Below are 24,335 nucleotides of genomic sequence, written 5' to 3'. Positions count from 1 at the left end.
CTCTGGATCTTGCAAAAATGGATACAGTTATGATTTCCCATGGAAATTGAAATCTATTTAAGTAATTTAACTATATTAAACACTGTTTCACTGGTGATGTGTCTCTGTTTTATTTTAGCTGCAGCTGGCTGGTGGGATGCCACTTGTGTAGGAGATGCTGGATCTGCAAATAGAAACATCCAGGTCTTGTCTGGCACTGATGGATGCCCTGGTCCTTTGCACTGCCCCAGGATGGAGCCCCAAGGGCTCAGACCCAGCAAACATCCCCTGGGTCCTTCTAGGGCTCCCAGCTGCCCCTGGAATCAGTCACAAGCAGCTGACAACATACACCAGCATAACTGAACAGCTTAAATGTGTGTGTCCTATTTAAAAAGAAGTTTGTATTTACAAAAGCACATCACCTCTGCCAAAGAGTACCCCAGGTATGGTACTTGTCCTCTCAAGGACACTGGAAGAAGGCAGCACTGCTGCCAGTGCAACATTTCCAATCTTTACATGTAAAAGTAAACACTACACGACTGTTCCAATTAACAGGAGCCTCAGGTAGAGCTGAGGAACAAAACTCCACAGCTTCCAGCTGACTTCTTTTAGTTGAGAAGACATTACACAGGCAGCTGAAAATGAAATGCCCTGCAATCTGTTATAGGTTAGGAGGGATTTTATGAGTGGACTGAGAACACAGCTGCAGGAACAAAAAGCAATGAAGTATTTAAGGTACCAGTCTTTATGAAAAATGGAGGAGAACTATTTAATATTTTCTGTGCTCTCCTACATAATCATACAAACAGCAGTTTAGGACATTGCCTGATGGAAGCAACTTTTTTAAACTATCTGTAGAAGGGTATTCCCCTGGGCTGGGAAGGCAGGAGTCTCCAATGCAGTGTTCTCTCATTTCAATTACTGTACACAGACTGGCTGTATAGTTTTCCCCAAATGCATCTTTTTCCCACCCAGAAAGCATTTTGATGAATTTTAGGTGTTTAGCCACTTCTCCCCAACACAGATCTGACTACCTCAAGTATCTGCTTGCACTTAATAAAATTATACATTTGGGACACACTGGATTTCTTAGATGTGTGTCCTCCACTGCAAGTATCTCCAGCCTGGCTGTTTATCAACAACATCCACAGACACCAACACCTGGCCAAAAAATATGCCCAGAGGCAAATATTTTCATTCTGTTGAGTTTCCCAACTGCTCCTCAGGGCACCATCACTTCCAGACTGAAGTTTAGGAGTTGTCAGAGAGAGCAAGCTTGGGATGCTGCTGGGAAAAGGGCAGCTCAGCTGTTTTAAAGCTGAGAAAACTCAAGTTTCCTTGCTCTTGACCCACTTCGTCCTTGCAACTGAAGGAGCAAGTAGGCTCTGGGGAGGTGGGGGAGGACTGAGAAAATTGAGTTTCAGGCCGGATGGGGGGCAGGAGCAGCAACATTTTCCTGCCCTTTGGGAGCCAGAGAGTTTCCTGTGAAAAGCAGAGGTGGCTGCACTGCTGGGGCCAGCCCTGTCCCGAGGCTCCCCTGGGAAAAGGGCTGGGAAGGGGCGGGGGTGGCAGCAGGGAGTCACCGCAGCAGGAGAGCCCAGCACTGACACGCCCTCAGGGGCAGCACGGCACTGGCATTCCAGTAAAAATCGCCAGGGGAAAACAGCTGCAGTCAGCTTCCCCCAGAGACCTCTTAACAATTTCAGATGCAAATAACCATTGCCATCTACTGGAAATGGCATTATACACATACCTTTCTAAGTCAGGCAAGCCTTTGTTCATTCCTTCCTGAAAGCAAATGCAGTGACACCTTATTGAAAGATAAACATTCCATGGTGGACACTCCTTTATAAATACAGCATGAAATGGGCTCTGCTGCTACTAAATCTCACAGAACAATCAAGCAACCACAAATGGTAATCTGCACTTCACACTGAAGTAAAGCCTGTTGTTCAAGAGAGTAATCAACTTTCCTAAATTCATCTTCCTAAGTCTGGTAACTCAAGTACCTGGTAAAATGAGCAGGGAAGCCCCTGCCTGAGTGTTGAGTTTGTGTAAGCAAAAAGGAAATCCTGGGAATTTTCAATAAATGTTCACCTCCAGCCTGGCCTGCTGTATCGCTGTTCTGATCTCACAGCAAGATGTCAGCAAGTTCTAATATTACAAACTCAACCATGCTAAGAAGCTGTGGTTTTAGCACCTAGTAATACCACATAATGAACAACAGTCATGCTCATTAACTTTTCATTGTGAAATGGGATTTTTATCAGTGCTATAAAAGCAGGCAAACAAAACCCCAACTGTTTTCTGTTACACTGGCAGTTGCATTTGTTCATTATACCTGCTAATCAGCAATTAGTTTAATGCCAGCATAACTGGAATGGAATAATGGCTCCAGATGCTATGACAAAGGAAGTTTTCATTCCTTAAAAATGGATCTTTGGGAATAGCAGGAAGGGACGGTGCCTCAGAGCAAACAAAATTCTCTGCCAACATATAAACCAAGAAATGATGCAACAAGAAATTCTTATGTACACAACAACCTGAGTTAAAATCTTAGCAATACTTAAGACATTCATAGTAGCTTCCCTGCTTATCAATGGAGGTGAAAATACAGGTATAAGGGTTCTTCTAGACACTGTAAGCAAAATAAAACCTGGTTTTATACTTAAAACATAATACCTCTATTTTTTAATCACCGATTTTAAATGTAAAGGACTGCTTTTCACCTTTACAGAATGGTGCACTGGATGCTAATACAAACCATTCTGGATGCTAAGTAAGGGCTGTTTGCTGCTCATGTTCATAAACACCTTCTTCTTCCCTGTCTCTAAGTGGGGAGGGAAGAGAATTAACTGAGGAGCACCAACCCTGGAGCCTGCACACCAAAGGCTCCACCTCAGACAGCAGCCTGAGACACAGCACTTCCCACTGCAGTTTCATTCTCTAATTCTTCTTGGTTGTATTATGCACAATTTTCTTAACTAACACTCCATCTATTTAAAAAGAAAATAAGATAGCCAGTTCCTTTTTTCCTGGCCATAAAATCTGCACTAACTAACTTATTAGAAACATAATGCTTTGGTATGAAATGCCCAAGAAAATTTGTCTGGACCAACATTTCACAGCACAGCAAAGCTCTGCCCATTCCCAAATCCAGCAACACAAGGGCATTGCAACCTCTCTGCCATTAAGGTTGATTAAAACTTGTAGATAAAAACTTACATCTATTTGTACATTATAAACATCATAAATTACTGTCATATAAAAATAAAACCCCAGTGTAAGTGATGGTGCTCCTCTATGGTTGGTTGGAGTTTGCTGGTTGATTCACCAGCTTTAGCAGCATACAATTGTTCTCTCAGCTCAATCACAGAGGTTTTATCCCAGCACAGAAACACCCAACCCATGAAGCCCAAAGAACCAACACAACCCCTGTAATTTCTTGTTTAAGCTAATCAGACTGGTTTATTATTTTCCTGTCACCAGCTGTCTGTCTCAGGTTTGAGCTAATTATTCATCTATTTCTGAGAGTAAGGAAGAACATATAAAAAGAACAGTACTCCAACAAGTACAAGTCACTCCATTTACTCACCAATCTGTTCTCTTTCAACTCTTCCAGAGTCCAAACACATGAAGTGTGCAAGAATCCTGGTTAGTGGAAGAACTTTTTGAATAATTACAAAAAATGAACCCTATCTACATAAATCAATTTCAAAGAATAATTAAAAGAAAATCATAAATGAAAACACATTAAAGAACTTACAGCACAAGACAAAGCACCACAGGTGAAGCCAATCCCTAGAAACTGAGTTTCCAGGTTACATTTTAATTAAGAAAACATTCACATATATGTCAATGTGAAATAAAACATTCCAAAATTTAGTATCTTACATATGCCACATCTAGTTTGCTAATATGCAATAGCATTACTATTATTATTATTTATTTAGCCTATTCCCTACTGCCTCACAAAGGCAAAACTGACCTTGGAAGTGAAAAGCTTGCACAATATGCAGAACATACTCTACACATTCCTCCATTAATGTACAAATGTGCTTCCACACTACCATCAGATAATGTGATCATCAAATACCATCAGATAATTCCACATCAGATTATCTCCATGAATGTATGAATGAAGGTTTTTTTATGCCACCAGTTCATATTCTACATACATTTCACTGCATGGACATACTTCACTTTCCTCCTCTAGTCCCATATTCTTTTGTGTCCTTTTCAAGAAAATAAAAAAAATCATTAAAAAAGGCTCAACCACCAAGTGTAGAATGTCCACAGGCATCTTACACTGACTTATTAAAAATAAAAGAAAAAAATAAAAGCCCCATTCAGACAGCTTCTTTTGGAGAACAGCTTTACATTCCTGAGAGTAACGAGTGGAAGCAGACTTGGTGTCAGACGTTGTAGTCAGGGGCCTTGCCCTGGGGCTGCCGCAGGCGGATCTGCAGGGTGCACCAGGCGCCCACGGTGACGTGGAAGAAGAGCTGCCACAGGTTGCGCAGTTCATACAGGTACATGTTACACAGGCAGATCAAGCCAAACGTCAGGAAGGACTTGGCATTCCTCCAGCCTGTGTAGTACACAAACAGGTAACACTGCCAGGAGACAGAAAACAAATCAGGTTACCTCATGGAAAGTAACTTCTACTGAAGAAAAAACTGTGAGGTCACTGAAAAATTACAGCCCAAACCAAGGAAAAGTGGGAATCACACATGGAAGAAGAGAATGAATTCAGCAGTCATAGAAGGATGAGGAGCATCTGATATCAATACAAGGTTACATTTGCCTTGCATTAAACCCTGAGAACAATTCATTCATAATAACTAATTACAGCCTGACATGAGTGGCCCATGACTAAAGAATAGTGGATGTTCCTGGCAATCTCTGGTCAAAAACTCTGCTCTACTCAAGCAGTGCAGAAGGAACAAGAGAAGGAAAGGAAAGCAATGGGAAAGGTCAGGGCCAATACCAGGGCCCCAGAGCCCAGCACAAGGCAATCCCCAGACAGCTCCCATGTCCTGCCAGGGGTGATGCTCAGGGTCTCCTGGCAGATGGAGAGGCTCACACCCACTGCCCTGCTTCAGCTGCTGCAGCACTGATCACATCTGGAGAGACACACAAGTACTCTCCTGTAATTTTAGGCAATGTTTTGCACACTGTGGTGTAACACAGTCTATCAGGACTGCCCACAGTTCCCTACCCACCCCACTTCCTACTGTAACTGGAAATCTACTCAAGTCTTTTCTCTCAGTTTTCATCTCTAAAAGGATAAAGCTTTTATCCAGACATTATTTTCATTTCTTCTATTGTTTGAACTACTCCCTTAACTGCCACAAAATCAAAAAATTCCTTTGCTCCTTCCCTGGATTCAGGTCATTTCTGCTGAAGGAAGTTTTTCCTGAGCTTTAAGGCAGATAACAATAGTATTTATGCTTACTTTCTATTCCAAATCCGTTCCCAGTGGATTTATAACTATGGTCACACAGATTTAACAGCATCTATCATCAGATTATCTGAATGCCATTTCTGTTCTTCCTGGGCATTTGCCATGTTTTATCAGTCAAAAAAACTCCACTTAATTTTCTTTTCATTTTTCATGTTCCTCAAAAAAAGGGCAACTGAACAATACAATTTATTGAGGTTACTTTATATTCTATTTGAACTCTACCACTTTGTTATAAAGCATGCATTTCCACTGCAACTGTGGCTGAGAGCAGCACAGCTACTTGTAGTGTCTGGGTATCTAAATATTGTCAGAGAGGTGAGGACTGGCATTAATTATCAGTAAGATTTGTATGTTCTTCCTCCAAAGCAAAGTAAAACTAGAGATTAATAACCTGCATGTTTCAGAATCTAGACAGAAATGCTCTGAACCTGCTTGGCCATTTTGAGGAGAGTAAATGCAACCTGCTTGTGCTGACAACTTCACAAATCATATCTAAAAGAGCAATTAGTTGGCACTGGTATGTCAGCAATAAGAATTCAGATAATTTCCTCGTGTTGTCACTCCCGCTGACAATGTACAAACAAGTGTGACTGCTTCCAAGATTAAAATAAGAGTCAGGATATGCTTCATCAAAATGATTAATAAAGGCTTGAAAACAGTGGTTTAAAAATGTTACTATAACATGATGTCCAATGACTGAATTTTACTGAAGAACTGGAAGTGGATCTTTCATTTCCACTTTTCACTTTCTGAAGTGGATCTTTCATTGGTCTAGCTGTCAGGACATGCCCCTTACAGAACAGATGAAAATGCCAAAAAACAGTCAAAAGGCCAAAACAGTGCAGCTTTAACAGCTTACTGTAACAAGTACTGATATGAAACTCCTGAGGGTTGTTTTTCTACTACTAAAGGGAAGTGTTATACTGAGCATGCTTTTATGGAGAAGGCTCCTCTGTGCTTCTTCAAAGATTTTGATTTTTGATTTTTTTTTAATGAATGTTAAGAGATGACTGAAGGGTCAGCTTCTCATACTCTGCACTTCTGGTACAACTGAGGCAGTTATTACTTTTCCTCCTTTATAAAAGACTAGAAACTATGAAGCAACACTAGACATGTCAGTGTCTAGTGTTAGTGAGTGTCAGTGTCAGTGAGTCCAAAACATCATATTCCATGTAAGGCCTGTTCTTTTGCCTGCACAGTTATAAACATTTCTTGGGAACCAGAGACACACTGCTGTGTTGTAATTAACTGACCAGGACAATGCAGCATGATGGACACCTGGTGGGTGAATGACAGTGAAATGGGCTGCCATACAACACAGGGAATTAATGTCCTGAGCCCTTAACTGGAGCCAGAGAACATCAGAACATGCCAGAGAAACAACATCCCTCAATTCTGAAAGCTGACCAATCACATATTACAGGAATGATACCAGAGAGTGGGAAACAAGAGTTTCAACAGATGTATTTTGGATATTAATAAAAAGCCTACATTCCAAGTTGTGTGGATTCTTTCAGACAGCTCTGTTCAAGGCAAACAGTGGAGGAAAGATGTCTCAATGGACAGACATGAATACTTTGTAAAGAATAAGGTTTCCAGTTTGGGAAAGGAGGGGAAAAGTTTATTTTTTATACAAAAAATAATGGAGAAGCTCTACCTTATCTGATATGGAACAGACTGTTGGCATGGAAAATAACACCAATCTAAATTATTTAAGGCAGAAGTTAATGCAAAGTCAACAAGTGTTGGAGAACACAAGTTGCACTGGGACATTTTGCTAGAAATAAATTGTAAAGAATGAAGATTACAGATAACAAGACAAAAGACTGATAGAAAAGCATTTTCTTATATTACTGTCTGACACAGCACTAAACACTGGCCCACAGAAACAAGCAAAAACTGGATACTCCACAAGCCTAAGATTAAAAGTCAAAGTAATTATAATAACTGCAACTGAGCATGAGACACAGACAGAGGTTAATGTAACAGCAGTGTCACTGAATGACAGGTGCCAGTGGCACCTTGCTATAAATAATAAAGGAAAGTCAAATTCAGATGCAGAAATGGAAAGCTGACAGAGAAGAAAAACAAGAAGTATAAGGCAGGAAAACAGTGAAAAGTGGCCACAAGCTTTTAAAAGGAAGGAGATGCACATTAAAGTACAGAGTGAGGAAAATTCTGGGGTGCAGAATTATCAAAAAATAATATAACCTCCACTGCTTGTGACTTTAGAGATAATTATCTCAATCATCCAGCTGGAGAAAAAAATGCCAGCAAACAGAAGCTCTTTGTATCTTTTGTATCAATCTACTACTACATGATAGTTTATGATTAATGAAAAAAGAACAGAGCAGAAAATATTTTTTGTAATCACCCTTTTCAAGTATCTGTGGCATTTAAGAAAACATGATGACACTTATGCATGACTGGTAATGTTTTTAAACTCAAGTGAATTATACAAACAGAAAAACACACCTGGTACAAACAGGCTGCGGTTCCAAGAAAAAATGCAATAACATAGCTGAAATCTTCACCTTCACTCTGCAAGAATAAAACAAAAAGCCATGTTTTACAATAAAACAAGTGAAATACCAGCCATTTACAGTATGAAAGTTATGAATTACTGCATGTTAAAACAGTTTCACACAGGGATTATAGCAATTCCTTTACCACACTAAACCAACAATTAGGACTAATCAGTGCTTACTTACATATCTGCAAAAACATCATGTCCTGGAGTCTGACCAAAATTTTTATTCACAACAAAAAACTCCTGCCAAGATCTTCAAAAGCTTTAAAGATGTCCAGCTCTAACACTGGATATTTACCCTCTCCAGATGCCTTTGAAAATTCAAGTCTAAACGCTGGTAACTACCTTTAATAGCAACTTCATAGATTTGTGCCTTCCTAAAGCTTCACAAAATGGAAACGAGGTAACAGCAAAGGACCCAGCCTGGCCACTAGGGTGGGGTAAAACTCTGCACAGAGAATAACGAAGGCAGCTCTGTGCTCATGCAGTGACAGCTAACAGCAGCACAGGAATTTATCAGACTTGGAAAATAGGGTTCTCTTGAAGGAAAGATGGAAAAATTGACTTGAAGTGACAGATTTTTCTACTATGTGTTTTGAAAACAAACCAAACCCTTTAACTTCATTGCAACAGGTTGTTACAGTTCCTACAGAGCTGAGCAGAGTAAATTTCCATGCTCAATGACTATTCTAACTGCATTTCTAGCAAACATCTGCAACCACCAAAAACTTTCCTAGGAAAACAACGGGCATTCATGCAAATGTTTGTCCTTGAGAGCAAATATCACTTGAGAAGATGGTGGTCCATCCACAAGGACAACTTGTGTCTGCTGAGACTATGCTCAGTGTGAAGCATTCCCATGTCCTGTGCTGGCCAGGAAACACTTTGCATGTCTGCACACAGAAGTTACATCCACAATGCAGTAATTTCTACCCAGTGTGTCTTTGCCCCAGTGCAATGCACATGTGCTGGAGTACAGTTACAGATTGTAACAGAATTTTATTAACACCCAAATAAAACCACTGATTATGAAGCAAACAGTAATTCAGAGACATGCTTTTGAATGACTTCTCAGAACACGTTCCATTAATTGTGTTTTGGATTACTTCTCCCTAAACCCTGTGGACTTTTCCATAATAAAGCAAACTAAGGGAAATTTTAATGGATTTTTAGTGTGCCTCATTTGTCAGAAATGAAAATTATCTTCCATCTGTACTGCAATCTATTACCTCCAGATGCAATAACATAGAGAATAAAATTAACTGGATGTCCTGTCATGCCTTAAATAGATTAATCTAACATTCGTGTTCTTTTTTAAAAATCAGCTGCAGAAAGGTAACAAAATAAGTTTTAGCAACATCACACTAACTGACAAATCTGTTCAGTACTACTTTTACTACAGCATACTTTAAAATCATTCCTATTTATAAACTGAGAATTGTGCACAACACAGAAAAACCTAATTAGGGATAAAGTAGAGATGCAGGTTCACTTGGTCTTTCTTTAAAAAACAAACCAAAGACAACTCAGAAAGAAGGACCCAGCATGGAACATTTTCATTAATCTTGTTCATCTATCAACTAGTCTTCCCAAAATACTGACACTCAACAGTACTGTTTATTCAATCTTTACATATATCAATACTATGTAAGATAACCTGGAATACAGGAACTCTTCTTTACCTTATTTCCCATTAGGTATCAAAAATATTGCAGTTAGCTGCTGAAAGGGCTAGAGACCAAGACTTACAAGGAGCAGCTGAGGAAATTGGGACTGTTTAGCCTGGAGAAGAGGAGGCTTGGGAGAGAACTTACTGCTCTCTGCAACTACCTGAAATGAAATTGTAGCAAGGTGGGGGCTGGGCTCTTCTCCCAGGTAACAATGGGTAAGATGAGAGGAAATGGCCTCGTGTTGCATCAGGGGAAAAATTTCTTCACTGAAAGGGCTGTCAAGCTGCCCAGGGAAGTGGTTGAGTCATCACCCCTGAAGGAATTTAAAAGCCTTGTGGATGTGGCACTTTGGAACATGGTTTAGTGAACTTGGCAGTGCTGAGTTATGGTTGGACTCAGGTCTTTTCCAACCTAAATGACTCTATGAAGTCCAGATATGTTAAAATAAAAAGACTCTCTACCAGCCAAACAAGAGGATTACCATTTTCTCTCAGAAAAGTTCCATGGGGTTTTTAGTTTCTATATCTATCACCACAATAACAACCATTAAATTGTAAGGAATTCCTAGTTTTTGGGTTTTTTTTTGTGGCAACACATATGAACTTTCTGTGCATGCCTGCCAAGTACTAGCAGCATATTCACCTGAGTTGCTTGAAAGCATAAACCAGCTTGTGGGAACACAACCAGCACAAGAAATGGAATAGAAAGAAACTGAAAGGCTACAGGGAGGGTCATAGTAGAGATTTTACAGAAAAAAAATTGGTGTGAGGGGGTTGTTTGGTGAGGGGAGTTTAGAAGAAATTACTTGACAATTTTCTGACACTGATCCTTTCAATACACAATGAGAAATAAGGTTTATTAAATACAAACAAAAAACTACAAAAGTTCTCCTAAGAAACAACTTTACAAAACCTGTTTAAAGATTCTTGCTCTGTGGACTTTCCAAAAAAACTGCCCAGACTTTCAAAGCTGTTCATCATTTCACTCAAGGGTTTTTAAATAGCATCTATAGAAATTAAACACCTCTTACCCTGGCATAAATTTAGCAAACAGAACATTATGTTCACATCCTCACTGCTCCCAAGGTACCAGGGAAGGAGCTGGCCACCCACCTGCCACTGCTGCTGGAACTCACAGCCTCGATGAATGAGGCAGCACATTCAAGGAGGATACACAGATCATAAACAATACAGGATTTGTAACAGAGGCCTGACCTCACAAACAGTACTTCTGAAATAAAACTGGCACAACTCAGCTCATACAGAGTCTTCTAAAATGAAAATTGTGGTTGCTATGATGCATAATTTTTAAATTCAAAAACATGTACAATACCTGGAGAAGGCTTTCTATGGCATGGAAGCCACGGATTAAATTCAAAGCCCCACATAACAGACTAAGCACAAATGAGACAATCCCTGGCAGAGTCACAGGTTCCAGACGTTGGTGAGGAGCTGCAAAGCAGATCAAAAGAAGATATCAAAGGTCAGAGCAATGCCTTCAGAAATTCAATAAAATAATAATCTCATTTGTCAGTGGTTTCTAGCTCAAGAGATCGCTGAAGCAAACCAAAAAATGTCATTTCTGTTTTCTAAAAAGACAAAACATGGTAAATGTTTCAGCACAAGGTTTAGCAAAAAGTAAATTTTCCTCCAGTTCACATATGGAATTGTCTTGTTATATTTCGTCTTTATCTCAATAGGTTCCATTTATTCAGTATGTTAGTCATGGCTGCTCAAACATGCCAGAAAATCAAAAGTAAAAGATGCACTTGCTACTGAAATCTGCCCATAACCAGTAAACAGCTAATAAGTCATGTGCCTAAGAGCTTCTCTCACAACCTCCACTCTCCTTTAACACCAATGCCTTAGTGAGATATTGAGACTGATGTAGCTTGTTTGCTGAACAGAACACTGAGGCAAAGCTATCACAGTTCCCTTCCTTACAAACACAGTGTGTGCTACCAAAGACACACATGAAGGGACAGCTCTGAAACTCAGCTGGCATCTGTGCCACAATCTTATATGGACTTCCAGATTGTGCTTAGCATCTTACAGGTAACACACATTAAAATTAAACCACGTTCTTTCCATGCACACCCACTCCTTCAAGCTTGTCCAGGGTGACAAGTATGTAACAGTTATGTATGTTCCTCATTACTGTCCCTTTCCATAATGAATAACAGAAAGCAAATGTGAAAAAACAATGCAAAACTCTTAGCAGTCTGGGCAACACTGGGATAATAATGGGACTACTGAGCTGTACTCCATTCTGTTCAAATCAACCAAGTGTAAAGATGTGAACAATGAGGTTAATGAACTGTAACATTAGTAGAGAGGGGGTGTCAATCCCAGTTGTTTGTATTGCACAGACCCAGGAAAAAGGTTTTTCAAACAGTTTATGAAGTTACAGAACCTAAAAAAGCCCCAAAAAAAGCTATTTCACATTGATAAGCAGGCAGGGCTGTCTAATTAAGAGTGTACAATAAAACAAAAATATACAGGATGAGTTCAGTTAATTTGTGCTGAATTTAATAGTGTATAATCAGTTGGGGTGTTTTTTTTTAAACAAAAGTATAACCCATGTTTAACTGAGAGAGCTCACTGCTTTTCTAACTGTAGAGCACATTACTCCCAGCAATCACTCAGTTCAGGTTAGATATGCTAGATGTGCTATTTGCATACCAAACCACTCTTTTTCAATGACTCCCAAATGTTTATTGTGTTTTGGGGTTTTTTTAACCATCTCATCTAGAGAGTGGAAAAAAGCTGAGGGTGTATATGACTGTTCTTAGCCAGTAGCAATTCCATTCCATTAACTGGTGGATAAAATTATTTCACTGCTCTCCACTTGCAGCCCTCCAGAAAATCTCCTTTTCCCCACGTATTGGGTAACTTAAAATCATTGTGTGCTAAAATAGCACTTAAAACACCTCTTTGAGAACTATGGGGGGAGAAGTAAAGAGTGTGGTCAGCTAAATCAACAAAGTCTACAAAGGTATATAAAATAGTAACTTCTCTCTTGTTAAAATATGAAAAAAAAATATATAAAGGACATTGTGTAACCATTAATAATGTCATTAAACTCTCCAGAGTGTAACAAATTTTAGTGTTACTATCAAAGCAACAAGACTCATTTATACACAAAAAGATGAAGGCAAAACCAAAGAATGAAGAAGGAATGTCAGAGAAGGCAGGGTAAAGGGCAACTGACTTCAAATTGGTACATCCATCAACCTTTAAATATGATTAAGTGCCATATCAAAAATTATCAGTTCAAATAAAGCACAAATTCTGAATTTAATGTTGATTTGACATTTACATAAAAAAATCAGGTAATTTACATGGCATGAGAAACTACATTACTGTAAGAAAGTTTATTTAAAACTAAAATGTTAAAAAAAAAACAAACCAAAAGCATGGAGTACACTATCAAGCAAAAATTAACTTTGATCTGACAACTGTTTCTTCACTGAAAAAAGCTCAGAAAACAGTAATTTCATCCTAACCTGAAACATCACACATCAGCATGCTGTGACCCTATTTCTAATGCCTGCCAACACCTACATGTACCTTTGCAGGAAGACTGTATCCATAATCTGCACACTTTATGCTTCCCACATGCAGAATCACCCTGTTCCTCACTGCACAGCTCTCAGAGGGAGAAGGCTGCTCCTGCAGGCAGTGCCAGGCGAGAGCCACTGCCTCCCCCACGGCCCAGGCCAATGCCTCCAACTCTGCCCTTCTGCACAACAAAACAGGATCTGCATCCACCTAACTTCCCACCTCTGGGTGCCCTCCAGCTTCATTTAACACAGCTCACTCCACAAAGTCCTACTTTTTAACAGTACAGCATATTCAGGAAATTCCACTAGGCAAAACATCTTTTTGTGAGAATCTTTTTGCTCTGTCCTTAGAGCAAAGGAGAAACTTGGAAGTCCAGCCAACTGAGTGGGCAGCAAACATCCAGAGAAAGTTCTTTTCAAGGGTGGAGAGAAGTGATGAATGTAAAGAACTACAAAACCATTAGCAGACTTTCTAAAAAAGACACTGTTATTCAATAGCATCTAAAATGTGAAGAGCTGAAGAAGTAGCAAAGTGCCAGCTTCCCATAATGTACAGCCCTTTGAGGGTGAGTTTCTACAGCAACTCAGGGAAGGAAGTGGATAACTGAACAGAGATCTATGGAATTCAGAGGAAGAAGAAAGTTAAAAGCAACTGAAAGAGAAACAGAAGAAAAATTACATGGAAAGAAAAGAAGACAACAGAATTTCTTCTGTAAGAAGTTGTGGAGAGGTAAGTAAAAAAAACAGACAATCACCTGCCAATTATTGTTGAATCTTCTTTTTTACTTAAAAGGGAAATGGTCCCTATGTTTTTTAATTTAGGTCTATATAATCTTCCAACATTCTTATTTAAAAAAAGTGATAAAAATCACATCTCCCACTACATGGACAACTTTTAAAAAACAGCCAATTTTGACACAGACTGAATTCTCTCATGCTTATTGTTTTTTCTTTTTCCAACTGCAGGAAGTTCAAATCTAGACAATTTTCAGAATTAACCAGCTCCCTGTCTGCCACCATAACCCTTTCCACAAAGCAGGATTATATGAGAACATTAAGAGTAAACAACAATATAGGAATCAAAAGTGGCACGAGTGGTATCACAGCATTACATACCTTTAAAAAGAGCCCACACATGTTAAAAGAGGACAAAGGTATGTACAGTGCTGCTTAGACAATTCCACCCTTTAAAACAATTTAAACACCTTCACACTTTTCCTTTAATCATTTTCCTGACTCTAACTCCAATACTGTTAAATTGCAAATACAGAGATTGTAAGCTATTTCTACACTGCCTCATAGCACCTGGAATTCTCAGAATCAGGGCCCCAGAGTACAAACAGGGCACCCTACTGGTTTTGTTTGGTTTTCATCTTCCATAGAAAGCAGTTTTCAATCTTCTAGAGTAATTCTCATGAGTAAGTACATAATAAGGATAATATACTGGCAAAGAGATCCCATTTACATATACATAAACTGCATAAAATCACATTTATTACAACATTGTAGGAGGTGTTTAGATTAATGATTGCAATTCTATGATTTATGATTGCACCCTGACACTGTAAAGTGAACAGCATCAGTGTGTGCCTGCTCAGGATAATTTATAGACAGCAGTACTTCTGGGAAAAAAAGGAAAATATATTAACTAATTAAAATCAACACTTCCTTCCATTCTATTTATGATTTTGGTTCACTAAACTTGGAAGACTGAAATCAGATGATGTCAATTTGACATGTGGAGCCCATGTATCAGTGCAAGGATTTGGCATTTTGTTTCTGTCCTGCTGGGAAACATCTGAAGATGGGCCTCAAACCCATTCAGAGGATTCACTGAACAGCACAAACCTTTAACTCAGCTCAACCCCACAACTCCACATTTAACTCCTACATGAAGTAAATTAAAGTTTAAAAAAATTAATGACTACTTCAATAAATTTGGCAGCTTTATACAAAATGGCAATTCCTAACGTTGTACATAAGGCATTCATTTTAGAGAGTGCATCTCTAGCCAGCACAGCTCTTTGGATTTTCACCATGGCAAAGGCTTCCCAAGGAGATGCTTCTCCCTCCAGCTGCTCTGACTCCTGACACTGCTCTCAGCTTGTGTCAACACTGAGTCTTACTGGGCAGAAATATCAAAACTTCTCAGAAATCCTAAAAGATAAAAAAAAAAAAACAAAACCAAAAAAAAATCTTCTTGTTAAGTGCTCATCTTCATTAACAGGGCTTTTTCCCTTCAATAAAGCAGTCTAATGGACAGAGCCATTTCTTCCTCTGAGTGCCTTGAGAAGGTAAGTATTTGGAGCAAGAGACAAAACAGACATCTGAGCTAAAATACACATAAGGTCATATCAGCTTTATGTTTTAGAAACATGAAAAGAAGCTTTTTTTAAAAAGAAAAAAAAATTAATTTTACTGCATCTGTCTCATTTAAGGATGCAACAACACAAGTCTGGAACTTACCTGCAGATATCTTACCAGTACCCTTATACTCCCCCACAGGTACATGAGAAAAGCCATTGGCTGAACCAAGCTCTGACACTGAAATTTGATACGGTGGCCTCAGTTTGATTTCAGTCTGCATATCAGCAAGATTCATCTTTGTTGACAAAGAACGTGTGTTGTTGTATCTCTGTTTGGTCCTCTGAATGAAATTATCTGTGCAAAATTTAAAATAAAAAGGTATTTTTCTATGTACTTTGTTAATTACAAAATCTAAGACCATGCAGCTTTTCAGTTCACAAACTGAAATATATGGCTTGAAACATTTGTATTTATCTTGGATTTTTAACGCTATTTCTGTTTTGTGCCAAATACATCATGGGTTATTTAATTCTGCAGTTAAAAAAAATTAAGCTCTAAAAATCTAATTATGTAATAACTGAATAAAATAATGGCTTTTCATTGCATGAGACTGAATGCATTTCTAATACAATGGATTTACTGCACTTATTCTAGCTTTTCTGTTAGTTTAGTAAATATCCTTATGAAAAAAATATGTTGTGGAAGAAAAAATGTGTTCATAAGAAATCTTCACAAGGAGGACAGTAATGTCATACAGGAATTGTCATTAGCTGACTGAATTATAGACAGGAATTAACCAACTGGAGTATCTTCCCCCGTGTTTCTAAAACTGCAGTTCTCTCTGCTCTAATGTGTTTCATAAGAATATCTAATTACAGTAATTTCTAATACATGGTATTAAAGCAATATAAATTAATGGAATTTGTAACAGCTGTTATCTGATATATATGAGATGAGTTGCATTTGGAGACTGAAGATTAAATGTGCCACTACATCATAAGAGAAGTAAAAATTTCTCCCTTTCATACACTGAACAAGAGATAGCACAGCTAACATGAAACTGCAATCTTTTCCTTGAGAAATTTATGAAGCTCAATGACTTCACAGGTTGAGTATTTCAACAGGTATGAAGTCAAACAATTCCTGGTATCACTACCAGAAGATGAATTCCAGAGTTGCTCACACAAGGCTTAAACCAAAACCTACTGGAATGAACAGAACTAAGTTTGGATAAAACTCTAGTAGCCTAATTTAATGCCCCCAGAAGTACTTCTTTATTGACTCTAACAGCAGTTAAATCAGATTCTAAATCTACCAGAAACAGAGCTATAAATTGCTTTGGATATTTTTTGTGGGCATTAAGTTGTATCTATTCAAATTCTCATTTGTCTTAGTATGAGAATGAAGGGGGAGAAAGTCAGATCCTTACCAAACTCTATAAAACAGTATGGTCTGATAGCAGTATTCGTCTTCATCATATTGTAGGTAGTGATGAACTCCTTCTGAAGCTCATCCAGGAAACAGAAAGCCAGGACATTGGGATAATTTTCAGTGCACAACATCATATAGCTTACTCCCAGAGAACTTATAAAGCTACAATTGAGAAAACATATTCAAAATTTCAAATTTAAATTCAGTGAATTAAGTGCTTTTCTAGTCTGATCTCATATTCTGTGACCAAAAAACAAAAACTATCTGGGGGAGCAAAGGAATAAATGTTTACTGAAAAGCCCAACAGTATTCTAGAAGAAAAACAAGTTACTTTTAGGCAATGTTTTACTTGAACACCACATTGTACAATCACATGAGAAGCTGTTTTACATGACTGTGTATGCAGATATCTATATGTGTGTGTGTGCACACATATACACATACTTGTGAAACAGAAAATAACAAAGCTTTTAGGATGCAGAAACACAGCAGGTTCATCCCATAACAGCTTTTCACTCATCTCAAATGTACAATATGGGATCTGGTGCAGCCCAAAAATGCAAAACCTTATCTTCAGATTCAGGGGAGGGCTGTTGGCTCTTTCTAGAGCATGGGAAGAAATAAAACTGTTCTATAGAGTTAATTAATTAATAATTCTCCAAAGATAGTTGCAAAGACAACCAGAGATGGCAAATATGAAATCAGAAAAGGACAGTTTGCAACATACATATTCTGTTGTGTTTAGGCAATTCATTATTGTTTAGGTTTTCATGATAACATTCAAATGTCTTTAAAATCTTGCTGGATAACTTACAGTATTAAAAGTAATCAAAGACAAAAGCAGTAAAATCTAACGTAATTAAGCCTTATAGCTTATTCTTAAAAGTTTGTTTTAAGCTAATCAGTTTACATGCCAACTGTAGTTAGCTTGTTAAAAAAAAAAAAAGATGGAAACAATTTAGTCCATCCTGGGCTTTAATCCAAGAAATACTGGAAACTCACATATACCTATAGGAGATGGAGAGGTCTTGGCACTTTCTAGGATCATTCAGGTGGTACATTGTTCCACTACTGTAACTTCTACATGGTTAACTAGGGGCTAAGATGAAGTTACCTCATTTAAAATATCTAAATTAGAATCAGAATTTAGGTCAGTTTAAGTGCAAGTGAACTATAAACAATAAAGAATTTCTTCTAAATATCTAATCCAAACATACCCTTTCATTTAGTGTAAAGCCACTCTTCCCATGACGTTGTCCTATGATTGTGCCATTATAAAGGAACTTCCATGAAAATCTGAATAGGTTCAAATCTTTCTACAATTGCTCAGGTTTTAAATTTCTGATACATAAATAGTGCCAAGAATTAATCTTACTTTGATTAAGCATTTCTAATGTGCACAGTTAACTTTTTCACTTACAGAAAGACACAACCTAGCATGTTGCAAATACTTAGATGAGATGCCTTACTTTATATTATATTGTCCAGTTTTCAGAGTACATCTATCAGGAAGCTGAGAAAGTTTTTTTGAGAGCATTTTAAAATATTTTCTACATTCTTGCATTCCCGTGCTCTGTTCATAATCAGTAGATGCAGAAAGTGGGAGTCCATCCCTCACACGGACCACAGAGGCAGATAAAATCATAGACATTGCCAACAGAGTTAACAACAGCCTGCAACAAAACACAAATCAGGAGCAATCAGAATTAAGGTAAAAGCACAGACAACAGAGACAACTGTGATGAATCAAACTTCTCAAACTGTACAGTGGATTCAGGCCTCAACTGGGGAACAGTCAGGATTTTCAACAGTAACTCAGACTAGTCTTAATTGAACGGGACCTACTAATCTACACAAGCCACAAAACATTAAATCAAAACATGCAAAAGTTTAGCAAGACAAGCATTAAAAGGATTACTTATCTGCTAAGCATCAGTACACAAATTTGTTCTCCTCCAAGTGGGCGACCTGCTAGAATTTATATGAAGCCAAAAGCAAACATTTCCTCAGCTCTTAACACTGCTCTGCAGACTCCTACCATATACTACACCTAGCACTTCAGACACTATGAAAAAATATTTTTGCCTCCCTCAGATGATGCTACTCAAGTTCCATCCAGTCACAAACTGCAAGAGGAAACATATTTCTGGATACAGCTGAAATATGCTTTTGTGTGTGATACTGACATGTTTACAGCACCTTTCAAACGATGACGTTCAGGGTGCTTTACAAGCCCCAGCAGCTGAATGACTGCATTCTCACAAGTCAGAAATCCATCTTCCCCAAAAAGACACTACATCTTCACAAAAGAGAGGAAATAGCTATTTTTACCTGAACTCCCATCTTCTCTATTTCCCACTCCCCAAAGATTATATATCCATTAGGAAACTTAATGAATAATCAACAATATTCAGGCTTTTCAAGGTTATTTACTCCTCAGAGAGAAAGAGGCATATCATAATGTAAGCACTAAAAATGTGTTGTCATTTTCAGTTTAGTAAATTCAGCTTCATCAGCAGTCAAACCTCAAACTCCTCTGAGATCCATCACATTAGCTGAATAAATTCCAAATTAATACCCTCATATTTTACTTGTACAGCAAATCAGACTCTCCCCAAAGCTGTAACTGTTGACTACGGTCTGCTGAACACCTTGGGGCTTTTATCAGGTGCCTTGGTTATTTCAGCACTTCACTGGAGAATTCCCTCCTGAACAAAGTGCTTCCATCAGCTGGACACAAAACCAGAAAACAATCCCAACTCCAGGACTTCCTCTAGATCAGCCTGCTGGCATGAAGCATGCAAGCAACTAAACCCACAGTTCTAGAAACTTTTACCTATCCCCAAGTTCATGCACATATTCCCAGAGGACAATTCACACGGAATGCACATGGACTCATTCTCTTAACTATGCTGCTAACCAATAACCAAGGAGTGAACCAAGCAGCTCAAGAGCACAACAAAATTCCACAGGAGCTTTAAACTGTGATGGTTCTCTGCCAATAACCATCTCTACCACTCAGAACTCGATCCTGACAGGGACTTTAGGAAGCTGTATCAATATAAACAAGAGCAGTGATGCCATGGCACAGTTTAAATATCCCTTCATCAACTTACTTGCACAAAATGTAATTTCATAGATGTGCATTTCCCCTGATGAAACAAATAACTTACTTAGCACCTAACATGAAGAAAGGAATGCAGCTCCATGTCCTGTTTCAGGAAAAGGCAGGGAATAGGACTGCTCTGCAGGAGAAACCCAGAATCCTGCAGCCAGCTCTCAGGAGAAAAGATATTCTGTTCACTTGGTAAATTATCTCGATGGTTAAAGTTCATGTTGAGCTACCTGATGAGATAAGAACGAACAAAAAAAGTTAATAAATACATTTATTGGGTAACAATGCACTTCAGCTCTGTTTTGTGAGGCCTTACATATTAGAAAGGCCTGAAAAGAGCTAAGGGAGGTTAGTCAAAAGATAATCAAAGAAAAAGAAAACTAGGATAATAGAGATATTAAAATGTTTGTGTTCTTTAAGTGAAGTTCAGAAAGTCCCATCACTTGAGGCATTTAAAATGGGAAAACATGCTATCCATCTGCACAGTACAGGAGCAACTCAGGTTTACACAACCGTTGATTCTGAACCCCATCATTCCCCTCAGCAACTGCATTTCAGTAATTCATCATCTCCTCTGCTCAGAGCACTTCAAGAACAAAACACAGCACAACCACAGCTCCATTTCCAAAGCATTAAGATTTCCAATGTCCAATTTGCTTTGCTCCTACAACTGAGAACAAAGAACACAAATACCACTAACAGTAACATGAACGCACAGACAAGAGACAAAGCAAATGGTAAAGACATGTTTAGAGGCATTCTTTCAACTTTTATGTCTATCCTGTATGTAAATAAATATTTGCACAAATCTTGAACAAAACTTTGAGACTTCTACTTACATTCAGAGAAAAACAGGCTCTATAACAGAAGACAAGCCTCTATTGGAACCCGCCAATTCTCTTAATATACTATGAAATCACAAAAGGTAGAAACTGTGTTGAGGTGAAGATCTCAACACCAGTTAGGTTTTGTTACCATCATCTTAAAAAGCAGTCAGTGAAAATATGAGCTTTTTTTCTCAGCCTCCTAACAGCAGAATCAGAAAGCTATCTAAAAACCAAAGCTAATAACAGAAAACTACTTTGGCTGGAAGATCATACAAATGTCAAGAGATGTATAATACACATACTGTAACAGAACATTCAGCCTTACCTGAAAATGTATTACAAAGAAAAAAAAGTTTACTAAACCTACCTTATCCAGCTCTCAAAACAATACAGCTTTACACAAGGAGCCAAGTGGTAAATTTGATATGCACTTACATATTTAGAGACTGAAGAAAGATAAATATGCTTTCAGAGCTACCTCTAAATGTTTTTTTGAAACATCTGTTCAAAGCTCCATTAAATAATTCACGAAATCGTTACAAACTTCATACGTTTTCCTCCAGAAATTCTATATCCCTCAACCACCTGAAGATGACAAAAGACTACACTGCCACTACAAATGGTCTGTGAATCTCTAACAGGTGCAAGGAAATGAACAGATCAGGTTTGCTGTCTCATTCCATGACAGAACTGTGGTATACCAAATCCAACCAGCAGCTGTTTGGCTCACAGGTATCACAGAGGGTCCAAAACATGTCACCAGCCGTGGAACCCCTTGCCACAGGCTGCTGTCCGTGCTACAATGTCACGTGAATTTAAGAGGAAACTGGAAAAGTTCACAGACAAATTACCAGGGGGATTAAAAGCAAGTCACAAACCTTTGCTCAGAGGGATTCTGACCCCCACAAAAACACCCACAAGGAGGGTACATCACAGAAGCATCACTTGCTCCATGCTTGCACCATTCCCGTTTCCCTTGGTTAGTATTTACTTCTGCCCCATCGTTGTTGATTTCCCCTTCATAGCCTCCCCACAAATGAGAGAACTCATGGAAAAGAGGAGCATGGAGAAAGCTGCCCACAGACAGGTAAGGGTCAGCAGGGTGGCTATTCCTCTGCTACTGCACCTTCCCAAGAGCTGTCCAATTCCTCATGCACGTCAGCATCCACTGCTTCACAACGAGGAATCAGCACATGTCCCTGTTTCATTTCCTCCCAGGAACGAGAAACCTCAGGTGATGGAAAGCAGAGCCTGTTTCACTGTACTTGTTTTTTTTTTTTTTTTGAAGCCATATTCAATTATCATGCTGTTTATTTCTGTATTATGATGGTACTTGATCCTGAAGCAGCATGTAGGCAAGTCCTAGAAACACTGAAAACAAAAACTGGAACATTTCTGCCTTTTGTAACAAATTCATCTAAGTTGTGATCTGACAGTTGTTTTAAACCTATCTGACATAGTCTGGTGACACTTTTAACAAGTGTTTGAAAGTGGCTTGTGACTTTGATTTGCTCAGGATACTTCACGTAAAAAAAACTCTGGCTTTCTCAAAATTCTGAGCAGATGTAGTGTAATGGCAAGCCTACCCTCCTGCACCTGATAACCTTCAGCCAATTTAATCACAGCATTTCTTGCTGGGATGTCTGCCTCTCATAAAAACTTTCCATAAAACATAAAATTGGGAAGCGGGTGCAAGCTGCACTCCTGTCTGACACAGAATACAGATAAAACTTCTGTGCTTACTTCAAAGGTGTACCTAATACTGTTGGACAATTTATTGTCTCCACTTCTGAGGATTGTGACAGCTGCATTACACAGGAAGGAGCCTAATTTTTTCACTCTACATCATATTTCAGAAACTCGCATTACAAACTGGAGCACTACAGAAGGACACAACAAATAAAGCCACTTTGACATCACCGGATATGATAAGACAAGGGAATAATCCTAAATCACCAGCCAATATAATCCTTTCCATAAAGCCAGAGGAAAGAGACCTTAGGGGCAGAATCAAGATTCACAGATTCAATGAGGTTGGAAAAGACCTCTGAGATCTTCGAGTGCAGCGTCACCAGCCACCACTGAGTGCCACGTCCAGTCTTTCCTTAACAGGTGGCTCCAGGCAAAGTGACTCCATCACCTCCCTGGGATCCCAATCCAATATAAAACCTCCCCTTCTGAAGAAATTCCTCCTAAAGTCCAAACAATTCAGACAAACGAAGGGAGCGGAACCAGTTGCATCCCAAAGTTTGGGAGCCTGACCCTTTCACCTGGCACCTACTTACGTGGCAGCTCCGACCGGACCATCTGCAGCCGCAGCAGAAGCGCTGACTCAGTGGTCACTGACTGAGGCGGATCCGCACCGACCCAGGACACAGACCTTCACACGCCCTCCCGCGGAGCCCGGACAGCGGCGGAGACCCCTACATACAGCGGGCTCCCGCTACCGAGCGCCGCTTGCCAGGAGCCCCGAGCGGCCCTGCCTGCCTCCTGCGCCCGCCCTGCCCGCGGCAGCGGTGCTGCTGCCACCACCACCCCCCGAGACGGCTGCAGCGCCCGCGCTGCAGAGGCGCGAGCGCAGCCGGCCCTGAGGCTCCGCGGCCGGGCCCGGGGCCAGCAGCGACGGTGGGCGGGAGGGGAAGGGAGCGAAGGCGAGGCCGCGGCGCGGGCGGGGCGGGCAGGGCCGGGCGGCGGCTCCGGCCGCGGGTCCCGCCCCGCCCGCGCCCCTCACGGCGCCGGCCCCGCGCGGGGGGCGCGAGCCGTACCTGGGCAGCGGGGCGGCGGCGCGCGGCTCCCGCCGGGCATTGTGGGAGCGGACACGTCCGCGCGCGCCGCAGCGCCCCCGCGCGTTGCAGCCGAGGCTCTACGGGGCGGGGCCGTCCTGAGGGCGCTCCCGGCGCCGCCGCCTCAGGGGCCCCGGCCGGCCCCGCTGTCAGCCCGCGGAGCTTGGCAGGCTACCCTAGGGCTGCGGGGCGGGCCCGGGGCCGCTGTGTGCGAAGGGGACGCCGCCCTTCGCCCTTGCGTGGCTGGCATGCGACGGCCACGCTCCCGGGCCAGGCTCCCGGGAGTGGGTGTGTCTCACCGCCCGGGCGGGAGCAGCCGAGCACCGGCAGCGCTGTCTCGCACAGCCTTGTCTGAGGCTGAGTTTGTCATAGAATCAGTCAGGTTGGAAAATATCTGCGGAATCATGGGGACCAACTTATGACCCAGCACTACCCTATCAACCAGACCAGGGCACCGAGTGCACACGCAGTCTTTACTTAAACACCTCCAAGGATGGTGACTCCACCACATCACTAGGCAGCCCAGTCTAGTGTCAAAGCACCCACTCTGTCAAGAAGTGCTCCTAATGACCAGCCTGAATCTCCCCTGGTGCATCGTACTGTCCCCTTGTCTGTGCCCTGGGAGAAGAGCCCAACCCTCACCTGTCCCCAGCCTCCTCGCAGG

The 24,335-nt window shown here is 40.3% G+C and overlaps 1 protein-coding gene across 4 annotated transcripts; it reads right to left on the bottom strand.

The window, feature by feature from the left end:
• Window positions 1-3,551: 3,551 nt before the first annotated feature.
• On the bottom strand, window positions 3,552-23,703 carry SEC22A (SEC22 homolog A, vesicle trafficking protein). Of its 4 annotated transcripts, none has more exons than XM_058809585.1 (8): window positions 23,654-23,703; window positions 20,120-20,291; window positions 18,416-18,619; window positions 16,945-17,108; window positions 15,675-15,869; window positions 10,979-11,097; window positions 7,922-7,987; window positions 3,552-4,595 (listed from the first exon to the last, which is right to left on the bottom strand). In XM_058809585.1, the coding sequence occupies exons 2-8, from the start codon at window positions 20,131-20,133 to the stop codon at window positions 4,395-4,397; spliced, it is 963 nt and encodes a 320-aa protein (XP_058665568.1). In that variant the 5' UTR covers window positions 20,134-20,291; window positions 23,654-23,703; the 3' UTR covers window positions 3,552-4,394. The 4 variants fall into 4 exon arrangements, with proteins under 4 accessions (XP_058665568.1, XP_058665569.1, XP_058665571.1 ...); XM_058809586.1 differs by lacking the exon at window positions 23,654-23,703 and adding an exon at window positions 23,174-23,373; XM_058809588.1 differs by lacking the exon at window positions 23,654-23,703 and adding an exon at window positions 22,015-22,071.
• Between the last annotated feature and the right edge of the window lie 632 nt (window positions 23,704-24,335).

This window comes from Ammospiza caudacuta, chromosome 8, assembly GCF_027887145.1.
Source record: "Ammospiza caudacuta isolate bAmmCau1 chromosome 8, bAmmCau1.pri, whole genome shotgun sequence".
NCBI lineage: Eukaryota > Metazoa > Chordata > Aves > Passeriformes > Passerellidae > Ammospiza > Ammospiza caudacuta.
Note: the sequence above shows the minus strand (reverse complement) of the source record. Positions and strands in the feature narration are given on the sequence as shown.

Coding starts and splice junctions, on each gene's coding strand:
- SEC22A (XM_058809585.1), bottom strand. Junction 17,109..18,415: donor ACTGGACAATATAATATAAA/GTAAGGCATCTC, acceptor TCTCAATTGTAG/CTTTATAAGTTCTCTGGGAG. Junction 4,596..7,921: donor CCGCAGCCTGTTTGTACCAG/GTGTGTTTTTCT, acceptor GTCTCCTGGCAG/TGTTACCTGTTTGTGTACTA.